Here is a 13,108-nt window from a genome sequence, read left to right on the forward strand (position 1 = left end):
AAATAACCGAGTTGGCTTTACCATTTTTGCTCTGTCTTTGCCAAAAGCTTCAGTGTCTGCCAAGCAAGGCACGCAGTGTGAGCTGAGAGTTCCTGCTTTGCATTTGCAGACAAGTGGGTAAGCAAGCTCTGTGCTTGGAAATGCACTATCCTCCTCTTAAACCAGGATTCACATGCCAGGCTGGAAGTGAGTTAAAGATCTCTTACCTTGCGCATCCAGTCAATAGCTACAAGATGTTTTTAGCTCATTCACCAAACTCTGAATGTCCAGCTGCAAGGCTCTTACAGGACCACCTTTACTCTTCCTCCACCCAGGGCAGAATGCCTGATTAGCTGGTTTGTCTTTCTCAGCTCCTCCCCCCAGGTCCAGCAGTGTAAAACTGCCTCCCTTCTCAGGAGGAAACTCTCAAGTCTGCCTAAGTCTAAATAAAAACTAACAGGACACAGTGAAGACAGAAAGAGCAAACAGCTCTCTTTACATGTAGCAAACTATTTCTATAGGCTGTGAAATATTTAGAGTTTTATGAAATATGCTCACAATGACAAAGTTCAGCAGATGGAGCTGGTCTGTCACAGGCAGGACTCACATCAGAGGCAGCATTTGTAATGGCATCAGCCAACTAGTCAGACCTGCTAGTTGTCCCTGGTGTAAACAGACAGCTTCCTGCCTCCTCTCCACAACACTACATTTACTATGACAACCATTTCCTTCTCCTCAGTCTCAGAAACTGCTCAGTTTCTACAGTCAGTAAAATAACAGATCCCTCTTTCCCAAATTCCTCCTCCTGGTTACTGAAGGTGGCTGGTGAACTCAGGTTAGCTTTTAAAAGGAGGATACTGCATTTCCAAAGAGGACAAACAAAGCTGATACACACAAACACAAATCAACTTACCTCCTGTAAAGTCACAGACCAATTACTGCTTTCAACCATTGGTGTAAACACAGTGAAAACGGGATAAAAAGAAATTTCTAATACAAAAAAAAAAAGTTGCTTATTCTTCACTGGGTTTTTTGTTAAGAGTTTTAGAGAGAGATGCTCCCGCTTCCATCACACACTGGGTGGAAAGAAGATGACAAACTCGAAAGCAGTAGGCAAGCCTCAGTTCAGGATGACTGAAAGGCTGAACTCCACCCTCTGCTCCCTTCCAGGCTGCACCAAGGAGCAATTCCTGAGGAGATTAGTGGCCATGATGCATCCTCTCTGTGCTGTACAAGTGGGGTGTAATGAGTCACCAACCTCCTTAAGCAATTCTGTTTCTGTTCAGCAACACCCTGTGCTGCCCTTGGCTCGGGGAGGGTTACTTTCCCTCATGGTGGTTAGTACATTTTGGCTTTGTGCTGGAAAAGGTGTTGACAGGACAGAGATGGTTTGGTTACTGCTGAGCAGGGCTTGCACAGAGCCAAGGCCTTTTCTGCTTCCTGTAGCTCCTCACCAGTGAGGGGGCTGGGGGTACCCACCGAGCTGGGAGGAGGCACAGCTGATTCCAAGTGACCCCAAGGGATAGCCCAGCCCACGGGGCACCACGCTGAGTGTGTAAAGCAGGGAGAAGGAGACAGAAGGGGGAACCTTGGAGTGATGGCATTTGGCTTCTCAAGGCACTGTTATGTGTGATGGAGCCCTGCTCTCCTGGAGATGGCTAAACATTCACCTGTCTTCATCTCAACCCACACACCCACAAGTTTTGTCACTCTTATTCTGGGGATTCTCTCCCCTAGCCTTGTGGTGGAGTGAGCAAGCAGCTGGCTGGGTTAAATGAAGACATCCAAACCCCAGACCTCTGAGTGTGAACAGCTGCCCAACGATGGAATGAAAACACTGATTAAAATTCACTTTCTGGATGTGAGCAAACAGAGGTCTTCATAAACCCAATGGAAAGGGCTCTTGATATTGGAGGAGCTCCAAAGGAAAATCCTGTGAACCTCCATTCAGAAACCCTTTCACAGCAAGTGATCCAGGAAAGCCTCTCAAGGCAAGCAACACAGAGGCTCCTGGAGGCAGCTGTGTTTTCTGTTTGGTGACTCTGGAGAAGCATTTCCCAAAGTGCCCCAGCACAATTTTTAAATAAACAACAGACAATGTCCCACAGCAAAACTCATCATGATTTTCCTCGTGGTTAACATTCACTTGCCCTGACTGAATAAAAATGATCAGTGTATTCATTTTTGCTTTCCCTTCCAAACACAGAGAAGGCTGTTACAGAGAAGGCTGTTACGTCCAAATTACACATTTATTCACACAACTTCTCCATTGCACAAGGAGGGTGACAGAGGAAAAGGTGGAACAGAACAGCAGCATCTGCTTGCAAAACTCCAGCCCTTCTTTGTACAACTACATCCTCTTTGTTTTAAATCAGTTCCCAGGCTCACTTCTGGGATTTTCTCATCAAGTTAACCCAAATCTTGTTACATGAGGCATTCTCAAACACAGAAATAAAACTCCATAATATTTAGAAAAACATCAACCTGAAATCTATTACTATTTTTTCTACATATATGACTCACTTTTCTTCCTAGCTTCTATAGGGAATTTGTAATTTAACTAAAAGTTACAAAATTTGGTGACGAACAACAATTTAGAACATAATTCACTTTTGCACCTTTTAAAAATCTGACAAAAATATGATAATTTGTTATAAACAATGGAAAATAAAGTGAAAACATGTCCAGAAAAACTTGCACTTTTCCTAAATAATACTTGTAAATACAGAACGAAACAAACACCAAAAATAATTACACTGTTTAATACTGATCTTCTGGTAAATCAAATCCCAACATGTAAAATAGTGCTGGGCAGAAGTGCTGTGTTTAACACAGCTCATGGGAGCAGACGAATTGAACCTGTCAGGCAAACACAGCTGGTTCCTGGGCCAGGCACTGCAGTCCCAGCCCATCTCCCTCTCTCTCAAGAGGCCATCAGGGACTTCCTCTGAGGGCTGTGTCACAGGGAGGTGCCTCACTCAGGCATCCTTCATCTCTGCAGCCACTGCAGCCCGTGGGCCTGGCAAATTCCTGCTGGTAACAACAACCCTAACAACTAGAGCTGAAAACTACCAATTGATTTAAAGCTCTTTTCCCTCCTGACCCATATGAGGAACGCTCTGCAGGGATCTCTACTCCAGTGATCCCATGCAAGAAACATCCCCTTCCTCCTAGGCAGCAAATCCTCCCTTTGTTTTGGAGGGGAAACTGTAAAAATGACAAGGTTGTAGGGCACAGCCCAGAGAGCAGGAGCTGACAGCAGTGCTGTGCTTGCAGGCAAGGCTGGCTTTGTCCTTCCCCAAGCCAAGCCTGGCTGCTGAACCCTGCAGAGGTGCTGCCCAAATGAAAAGCATCTCTGACCATGCAGGCTGCAGAGTGCTCTCCTAAAGGACAAGAAAAAGCAAGGCTGCCTCTCCACGTGCTGCCTGGGAGGATCCACAAAATGACATTTTCTTGCTGCCCTTTGGAAACACTCCTGAAATGTCAGTTCCTACAAAACCTTAACTTCACAGATCAATAAAATCTAACAAGCAAGACAAGGAACAAAGAATATTTACAAGCATTTTTCCATCAACTGAAAAACGTGTCCAGACTTTGAAGTTAATATGCAACTAAGCTATTACAGGGACTGTCTAATCACAGCATCCTTAAGAGGATCAGACCCAACACAGCTTAATAAAAAAATCCACAGTGAGTTTCAGAAGCACAAGCCAAAAGCCTGGGCTGTGATCCTGACTGTGACAGTGACTCACATCAACAGTGGCCCAAGAGTCACTTCCTATATCCTCATTTGCAGCTTGGGATAATGTTCTTCACAGTGCATTGACCAGGATTAACTAGTTAATATGCTTCCACTGAGCTTTAAAGAACCCTTCTTTGTTTCCTAAGCATTATTTTAATTCGACAGTACTATAAGTGAACCACTAGGAAAATACTTAAGAGTTAATCAGCAGCCAGTTGTGTTTTTTTCCAAATAGGTCATACTTGCTATTGGTTCTCAGCAGCTACAGCACTCCTAAGTCTCATAAACAATAAAATCTCCACCCTTTGACAGCAAAAAACCCTACACTTAAAATATAATTTTCTCACAGACAAATGCTTAAAAGAAAAAAAAAAAAAAAGAAAGAGTCAGTTTGACTTTGTACCTGTAAGTTTCCTTTGTCACATTTATGAATTAAGGCACACTCTCTCACCACAGATCTCCACTTCCTGAACGTGGTGCACTTTTCTTATGTTCACAGGCCATGTCAAGCCTGTTGCACTCTGTGTGATTTGATTATCCACCCCTCCCCAGCCCTGGAAGACCCCACAACCACCACAGTGGCACTAACATATTAAGGCACAATGAAGAACAGCAGGCAAACAGTACAAGGATATGTAAGAAATGTCAGTTCCCAGCTATCCTGGGCAGCAGGCACCCCTGGCAGCTTCACCTGGAGCAAACTGAATTGTTCCAAACAGAGTGAGGAATAACCAGATCCCAAACTCTCAGTAAAGGCTGTGCCCAGAGGCAGAGCCTCCAGCACACAAAATCTATGGCAGCAGAACGTAGCTGTGACAATGAAAGCAAATACATTGTAAAGATAAGCAAAGCTGAGCTGAAATTGTAGAACTGTTCTTTTTCAGTGAACTATCGAGCTATCATATTAACAACTGAACCTTATTTCTGTGCTCCTTTAAAGAGGAATATCCATCACTATTAACTCTACTGCAGTAGTACCTCAGGACCCCAGAAGAGCTCTGGGTCCCACCACAATTGGTTTTATCTTAACAAAAAATTACTGAAGCTTGGTATAAACAGGAATGAATAATAAGGATCATATCAGCCAAGGAAGAGTTCATCTTCCAAAGTCTCTGTGGATGCCACTGCACACAGCTTGCACTAGAACAATGTGTATTTTCTCCTTTCTGTGTCTGTAGCTGAATCACCCTTTGTTTCTGCGGCTCATGAAGATCTCCCGTAAAAGTGCAACAGCAGGAGAGTTACCTACAAACATATAAACTGAAAGAAGAAAAATATTATATGTGGCTACTTGCAGATGTCTCAAGAGTTATAAATTGTGATTGAGGTATTCTTGGGAAAAAAAAGACTAAGCCCAAAGTTTCAAAATGCTTACTCGAGAAAGGGGATGAGTTCACCTTCACTTCCCTAAGGTCTGCATCCCTGGCACATCCCAGGGAGGTGAGCATGCTACACACACCTCTACTCAACTGCTGGAGACAGCTCACTCCTGGTGGGATCCACCACATTCCCACAGAGCATCTCCCTACCTTGTATCTGTCCATAGGATCTTCCTGCTGCAGCTGGCTCTCTCGCATTGTTTGGTACTCTCTCTCATATTTCTTCAGCTTTTTTGTTGGCACCTGTGGAGTAGATTTGGGAAACATGCATTTAAAAATGAGAGGAACGCTGGAAAAGCTGACTGAAAGCTTTCCCTGCCAACAGGAAACCGAGGGAGTGCTGGAGAGCTGCTGCTGAATAAAGGCTCTCCCCACTGTCCCCCCTCCCCTAGTCATTAAGCCCTGTCAAACACTTACCAATACAGCTCACATCACAGAAATCTTTCTGTGCCCACTGCTGCTAATTATTCAGACATTTAAAGGGAAACAGAACTGGAGACATTTTAGTAAGACTAACAAGAAGAAAAAAAGCACAGACAAGTGGGAGAACAGGAAAACACATTTTGATACATATGATTCACCGAAACAATGCTCTAGCAAGACAACTGTTAAAAGTGAGATGAGAACAAAGGAGTGCTCATACAAAAGGACCAGACAATTCCCTGGGGGAGATCCAAGTAATGGTTTTATTGCTGAGAGAGTATTAATGTCTAAATTACAGCCTGTGACCAATGCCCTCATGAAGTCTGGCATCAGAGCCCTCCTAGGCACAGATGGAGATGCTGCAGTGCAAGCCAGCAGAGAGGTGGCTCAGAGAAATCACAAACAAATTTGGTAAACAGCCATGCAGAAAGGTCAACACCCAGGCTGCTGGATCCTGGGAACACTTCCACTTCAAACACTGATCAGAAGGAGCCTGTGTTCTTTTCAGCAAAGCATGGGGAGCCTCTGCTTTGCCCTCACCTTCTGGTTGGGTATGCAGTGCTCCCGTCTGTCCCTGGAGACCTCTGGCAGCATTACTGAGATCACCTGCTGGCAGCTGGAGAGATCCCTACTGCCATGTACCACCAGGAGTACAAACACAGGCTCTCCTTGATCTGTCATGCAGATATTCCTATTGCCTGTATTGATCGTGTTTAGCTGCCTCCTGCTGGGAGGACGTGCCACTGTCACCTTGCCTTAGGGCAAAAACTACAGCCAGTGAGCAGAGATGTGAGCTTCTGTGTAGTTCTGGAGCTGTTTTCTCTTTGCTGGTTGTCAGCCCAATGCCTCTTTGCTCTGCAGCACCCAAAGGGACCAAGCAAGTGCTCAGTGTTGCTGCAGAGGGAGGTGCAAGTAGCAAACATGAAAGCCATGATCTGCAAAGCATTAATAAAGCAGCACCAATTCCCACAATTACTATGGAATCTGAAATCAACCCCCTTAAAGCAAACAAAGAGAAAAGGGTAAAGATAAAAACATAAATGAAGTACATTGGGCAAACGTATAAGAAAATTTCACTTTGATGACACAAAACACGATGAAATGAAAGTGACTACGAGATGCTTTTATACATTTCAACTGAATAATCCTCCTAACACAAACCCAGCCAGCTTTGGCTTGGCTGCAGCCTGAAACTGTTGAGGCTATTGAATAGTCATAAGAATTAGAAATAATTTCAGTATAGTGTTTTCAATGAAATAAACCGATCACATGTCCAAAGCTTCTCCATCCCCTCCTTTCACCAGAAGTACTGGACTTTTATTTAGAGAACCAGATCAAGGCTCTCCAGCTGGGTGTGATAAGGACACCCTCCAAACACAGCTCTCAGGTTCTGCTGTGGAGTTTTGTGCTCCACTATGCAACCACCAGGACATAAAGATAAATATGAGGGAGATTTTGTGGTGCAGCATGGCAGAAAGGCACAACACAGGTGTAACTTAGATGATGATCTGTTCAACCAAAGATGCTCCTGATTCTGGATGCTTTTCATTGAAACCTTTAAAGTGCATATAAGAACTAAGTTTCACTACACAGACAGACAGACAAGACTCTTGTTCACACAGCCCTGTGAGTGCCTCAGTAAGAATCCAGCCATCAGCAGGAACAAGAGCTGTAAGACAGATTTTGTGTCTGTAAATTGATTTTGTGTGTGTAAATAGGGAGATAAGGGTGGAAAGTGAAGGCAAAGATTGCACAGTCAGAACCCTCTAGCCTCCTGTTCTTATGTGAGCAGTGCTGCTCCCTTTAGCCTGGCACTGGGTGTTGGGGGGTGTCCTGTCACAGCTGCCAACCTCTTCTGAATGCCTGCTAATCAATTCCATCAACACTTCTCCATCTCTGTGCTCTCCTTGCTTGTATTTCAGTTCCCAGCTGTGAGCAGCAGCACCTGTGGGTGCTCTGGGTCCCTGGAGGGATCACCTCCCTCCTTCAGCACCACCCTGGCCATGGGCTGGGCTGAGGGATGGCCAGGGTGTGCCTGGCACCTTCTCCAGCAAGGAATCAGCACAGCAACACTTTCCTGGGAATACTGACAGTAAATAGTACCTGAAACAAGCATCAGATCATGCAAGCATCAGGCATGACATAGGAAACAGCTTCCAGCTCTTCTGAAAGGTGATAGTGACTGCTGCATGTTAATATCTATTTATGCTACAAACTCTAACTGGGAAGTACCTAAATACAGTGAAAATCTGCCTTAAGGGGAACTCCTAGCACAAACCAGTCCAACTGATCCACTCATCTTGTAAAATAGAAACTGGAGCAAGCATGCCCAAGAACTTTGGCAGGGACCACACTGCTACTGTCTATTCAGCCACATTTCTCAAAGGAGTTTGATAATTTATATACAGCATTTTCTTCTTCTGAGTATACACTAATAAATGGAAAAAAAAATTTAAAAGCCCATTTCCATATTTCCCGATTTAATTCCCAGAAACAGTTTGTGAATTCAACAAAGGATTTCTCAGTTAGCATTTCCATAAGTAAGAGCACAGTGCTAGCTATGCTTCAGTCTTCATGAACTGATCCTGAACAAAGTGCTCATAAATTCTCTGTAAAAGCTTCTGCAATATTGATTTCTTTTTTCTTTCTTTAGCACCATGGGGTATATTGGCTTGAACTGATGCTTATCAAATTTAGGAGACTCTTGCAGTGTATAAACATTCCTCATAATTGTTTATCTCAATATCTTATCTCATTGAGTTGTTTTATTTTATTGCCTTCAAGTATAAAATCATGTTATAAGTAGTTATATGTGGGGAAACACCCATGCAGAGCATCTTAATAAAACATTATAATAAAACATCCACCCTGAATAACTGAACAAGCAAAACCCCTTCCTGAAAAAACCCAATGGCACCAAATGCTTGAAGGACTCACAGAATGGTGAGAGAGAAACAAAACCACTTTGGTTTGAGCTGCCCCTGCTCAGGCTGGGCTGGAGAGATTTGCTTCAACTCCTGGGCATGGACAGTGCACATCAGCACCTGCTCAGCTCCAGGAGACCCTTCCCTCACTCTGTGATTCCTTCAGCTGTTTGCAGCCTGACCTTGCTGGATTCATAAATCACACCTGTGACTCCTTCTCCCCTGTGTTTTATTGCTCTAATGCAGCTGCAGCACTCAGAGCAGGCAGTTATGGCTGTGCTCATTTGACAGCCAAGGAAATGGAAGCAGAGATGGGAAGTGATTTCCTGAACATATTGCAGACAGCCAGAGGCTGATCCAGATAGTGAAATCCTGTTATTGATTTCTGATTTCCAGCACTACCACAATGCCAAACTGAGCAGGGGATCTGTTTAGGTTAGGAAAAATCCTAACCTCCCCACTTTATTTCTCTATCTAGCACTGCATTAACACTCCAAAAATACATTGTCCCACCACATAAAAACGTAGCCAGTATTCTCTATCTCCTCACTCTTAACATTTTGTTCTCTCAAGTTCTTGCCTCAGTGTAAAAGAGGAAAAAAAAGAAGAAAAAAGCCAATTAAGAAAGTGTGCAGCGCCTTCCTTCTCATTGTTTGAAGCAAGTGACACAATTTTATGTTTCACTGGTGATGGATTTGCTTGGTAATTCAAGCTGAGGGGGGGGTCCTGCACCCCTGCAAAGGGGGGAGCCTCCCCAGCCTGCTTTGGGTGGGCACTGCCAGTGACCACAGACACTGGAGCAGCCCAGCCCAGCCTCCCTTTTATCCATCCCACACACCTGCCCTGCCCAAGCCAGGCTCTCCCCACTGCTGCAAAGCAGGAGCATTTCCAGCTGAGCCTGGGAGCCTGGCCCAGGAATGCTGGGGCCAGCTCAGCCCCCGCTCACAGCCACAAGAGGCTCTCACAAACCACACCACAAGATGGGAGATGGGAGTTTCCATCATTTTCTTCACCTTATGATTTAAAACAGTATCAGAAGAAATTTCACAATGAGGCTTGGTTCTGTAAGCTTTACACAGAAGCTCAGCAGATTAGCAATAAAATATTACCAATCACATGCAACATCTTAGTTCACATTCAAAATTGTGCTATTTTGTTCCAGTCAATACTTTATATTTGAAATACAACTACATCAAGTTCCAGGAAGGAAGCAGCTCTATTTAAGGAATACAGCTCTATTTAAGTACCTTATTAAGCCAAATGAAGGTTGCAGTGATACAAAATTAGATGAAAAAACTGACTTAGTGCTACTCTTCTAACTTGTCCTAACTGTGTCCTAACTGTATCATCCCTTCCTTAAAATGTGGTTGGCCAAAAGCAATGCAGAGTATCCTGCCATATCTGTCTAGGAATAAGGCTCAGAAGTAGATAAAGCCATTTATTTTTCTCCTGGGAGGAGGCAGTAATGAAAAAGAAAGAACCAACCCCACAGTACTGTGCTGACACAGCAGGCTTGTCTCCTGGATTGGACTTTAAAGGGGGAGAATGGGTTATTTTACTTAGCTATAATGCAGTATAATCTGAACAACTCTATCTCCAATGAGATCTTAGCCTCAAGCATGAAATCTGAAAGGGAAAATCGTAATTTCTCTCTAATAACCTCTACTTGGGATGGGTATTCTGCACAGAAAATCTGCAACATCCATTTGTAACAATTAATGTAGGATTGACATCAGCTGCCTAAAAAGAAATTGCAGGCTGGAGCACAGCTTGAAGAATTCCCCACTCCCCTTCTGACACCATGCAGGGAAGGCCCCACTGGCACCAGGCTGTTTTACCAGTCTGAAAGCCCTGGGAGAGCCCTCCCTGCAGAGTTTAAACCATGCTACACTATCCCATCCATCCCACACATCCTGCAGCCACCCCACACTGTAAAGCTCCTTCTGCACCACCTGATCCCTGGGTTTGGGGCACAATAAAAGGCCCACAGATTATATTTTACCACCTAAGCCAGAAGGAAGGAGCTGTTCCCTGAAATTCCTTGGAGAGATGTGCTGCTGAATGCAGGCCTGAGCACCTGCTGCACAACAGCATCTCTCCACCTTGTGTTTGGAAACAGAACTGAGAGAAATGCTCTTTTTGTCACAGCAAACCAGCTCCACCCCAGCACACCTGGGCATCCCTTCCATGCAGGGGGAGATGTTTCTTCTTGCTGCAAGTCACCTCCTTGCCAGCTCTGTAGGTTCACAAATTCCTGAAGAGAATCTTACAGAAAGCCAACCTGAAAGCAAACTGAAGGCAAAGGAAACCAGCACTGCTGTGAATTTTGTTTGATTTCTCTGCATTAGTCCATTATCAAAATGTCTCAATTGCAGTGGCACATTTGAAGGAATTTACAGAGACAAGAGAAAGGCAGGTTGCAAAATTTACAGAGCACCTGCACAGCTGACTGTGATTCAAGCCAGCAGCAGCAGAGTCAGTGATGCTGGATCATTTCCAACACCAGATCCTTTTGTCAGATTTTAATCTCCACAATGCATTTCCATTCAGGAAAATCCACTGAGCCAGGTAGAGCCCATTATTCTTCTGCAGCCCTGCTGTTTAAAGATCTGCTTAGTTAGGCTCAGTTAGCAAAACACTGAACTAAGAGTAAGCTGAGACAGAGAGATGTTCAATGAGCCCCATTGTGCAGCACCACAGGAAAAGAGAATGGAATTTGGATTCCCTGAACTGTAACTCTAAACACCAGCTGTACTTTTGCACTGACCACAGTGCCTGTGCTTGAGAGGCTGCAGGGGAACCTGCACCTACAAAAAAGGGCCAAGGAAAGGATGGGCTGCCTGTGGCAGATGCTTTTCAGAATCCCAAAATGTCTTTCTGCTATCAAAAAGTCATTTGACAAATAAGAAATCCTACATATTGACAAATAAATCCTACATAACCAAAGCAAATACAGAGGCCTTCCTAATATTTGTCCACTGTAGATGTGTAACAGCTAGGGCTCTCTTGTGTACAGTCTTTATCATCTCTTAGGCAGCAAATGGGAGAAAATTCCTAAGGAAAAAAAAGAAAAAGGAAAAATCCTAACCTCCAACACTGTCTGATAAAAGTATCTTTACACTTTTAAGAGTCTTCTCTAGCACTGGCTTCACTACCATCTGAGGGATTTATTTTCTTAAAAGCCAGACCCTCCAAGGAGTATCCAACAAGCATCAAGCATGAATTAAAAAGCTCAGGAAATGGGTCAAAAAGCCATTGTGAAAGGGAATTATTATCCAGTGACATCTTTCATTTTTGGTCAATGACATTCTGGGTCTTTCTGGGCCTCATCAAAGATCCAGCACTATCAAACACTACATCAGTGGCCTGCAAATGAAAGACAGAATCCAACTAATAGAATTTGCAACTGGCACACAGAAAGAACAGTGCAGAAGAAGAACCAGAAATTGTACACATACATTTGAATTTCTGGAAGCAGCTTCCTCTACTGAAACACAGCCCTGTGCTGACCCCAGAGCACATGTCCACAGGACTTCACTGCAGCCTGGAGCTGGGGTGGAGTCCCATGAGGAGATGGGAAGGACAGAGGATGGGGCAGTGGGAGGCACATGCTGGGAAAGCAGCTTGCCATTGTCTGGGCAAGACCCAGCTCTTCCTCCACAGCCCTCTCCCTCTCACCTCACTGCTGGGTGGCAAGCTGACCAGAATAAACCTGCAGAAATAATCAATTCAATTATTTGTGAAAATGTTCATTGCATCAATAGCACTGGTAGTTCAGCCCGACAAGCAGCTGCTCAGGAGGACAGGGAGCAGTGTGGGACTGGGAATAAACACTGGTCCAGAGAGAAGGGAGGAAATAACAGAAATAACCTTACTGTCAAAATGAAACTCTGCTGTCAGAGCCAGGCTGCAGCAGAAGGGCTGCTGTGAGGCCTGGGATGCACAAGGATAGGGGAAAGGAAGCTGACCAGGGCAGGTCAGCCCTGGATTGTCACTGAGACCAATATTATAATATTGTAATACTGCACCTCGTCCTGGGAGAGGCAGCTGGGGAAAAAACTAAAGAGGATGCAGAGCAGAGCCCCCAAAATGTTCATGCAGAGTGCAAATGCCTCACAGTGAGAGATGTAAGAGCTCAGAATGCTCAGCACAAGGGAGCTGCTCCAAAGACAAGGCAAGAGGAGTGGGACAGAATCTGGCAGCTCCTGCTCACAGGGGAGGGAGGGGCTGAGGTGGGGACAGCTCCTTGAGACAGCCTGAAAGCAGGATCCCTCCTTGTGCTGGACAGGAAAGGGTTCAGATGAGGACTGGATCTGTGGAAAGAGCCAGCTGCCATAACAGTGACCCCCCAAACTCCCTTCCTCCTCTGGCAGCAGCTCCAGGGAGAGATGGGCTTCAAAAGCTCAAGTGCTGCCAGGGACTCTGTACTGCAAGGCTCTACCCAGGCAGAATTAGAGATTCAAGGAGAAACTGAGACTGGAAGGGCTCCAGGGGGCACACAAACCAAGCTCCTGCTCAGGCAGGGCAGGTTCAAAGCCAGAGCATGCCTCCAAGGATGGAGATGCCAGGGTCTCCCTGGACAGAACTGCTTCCCTTGTGCTGAGCCAGAACTGCAAATCCATGCCCATCTGTCATAATGCAATGTCCTGTCACTGTGTGCC

At 44.9% G+C, this 13,108-nt stretch overlaps 1 protein-coding gene across 1 annotated transcript in view; it reads right to left on the bottom strand.

Moving 5' to 3' along the window:
* Positions 1-13,108, bottom strand: part of RABGAP1L (RAB GTPase activating protein 1 like) — a 232,916-nt gene that overhangs the window by 13,262 nt on the left and 206,546 nt on the right. Inside the window, 1 exon segment of the mRNA XM_036387748.1 lies at positions 5,251-5,343. Coding sequence (XP_036243641.1) covers positions 5,251-5,343 — 93 coding nt within the window.

The sequence above is a fragment of the Molothrus ater genome, chromosome 9 (assembly GCF_012460135.2).
Source record: "Molothrus ater isolate BHLD 08-10-18 breed brown headed cowbird chromosome 9, BPBGC_Mater_1.1, whole genome shotgun sequence".
Taxonomy (NCBI): domain Eukaryota; kingdom Metazoa; phylum Chordata; class Aves; order Passeriformes; family Icteridae; genus Molothrus; species Molothrus ater.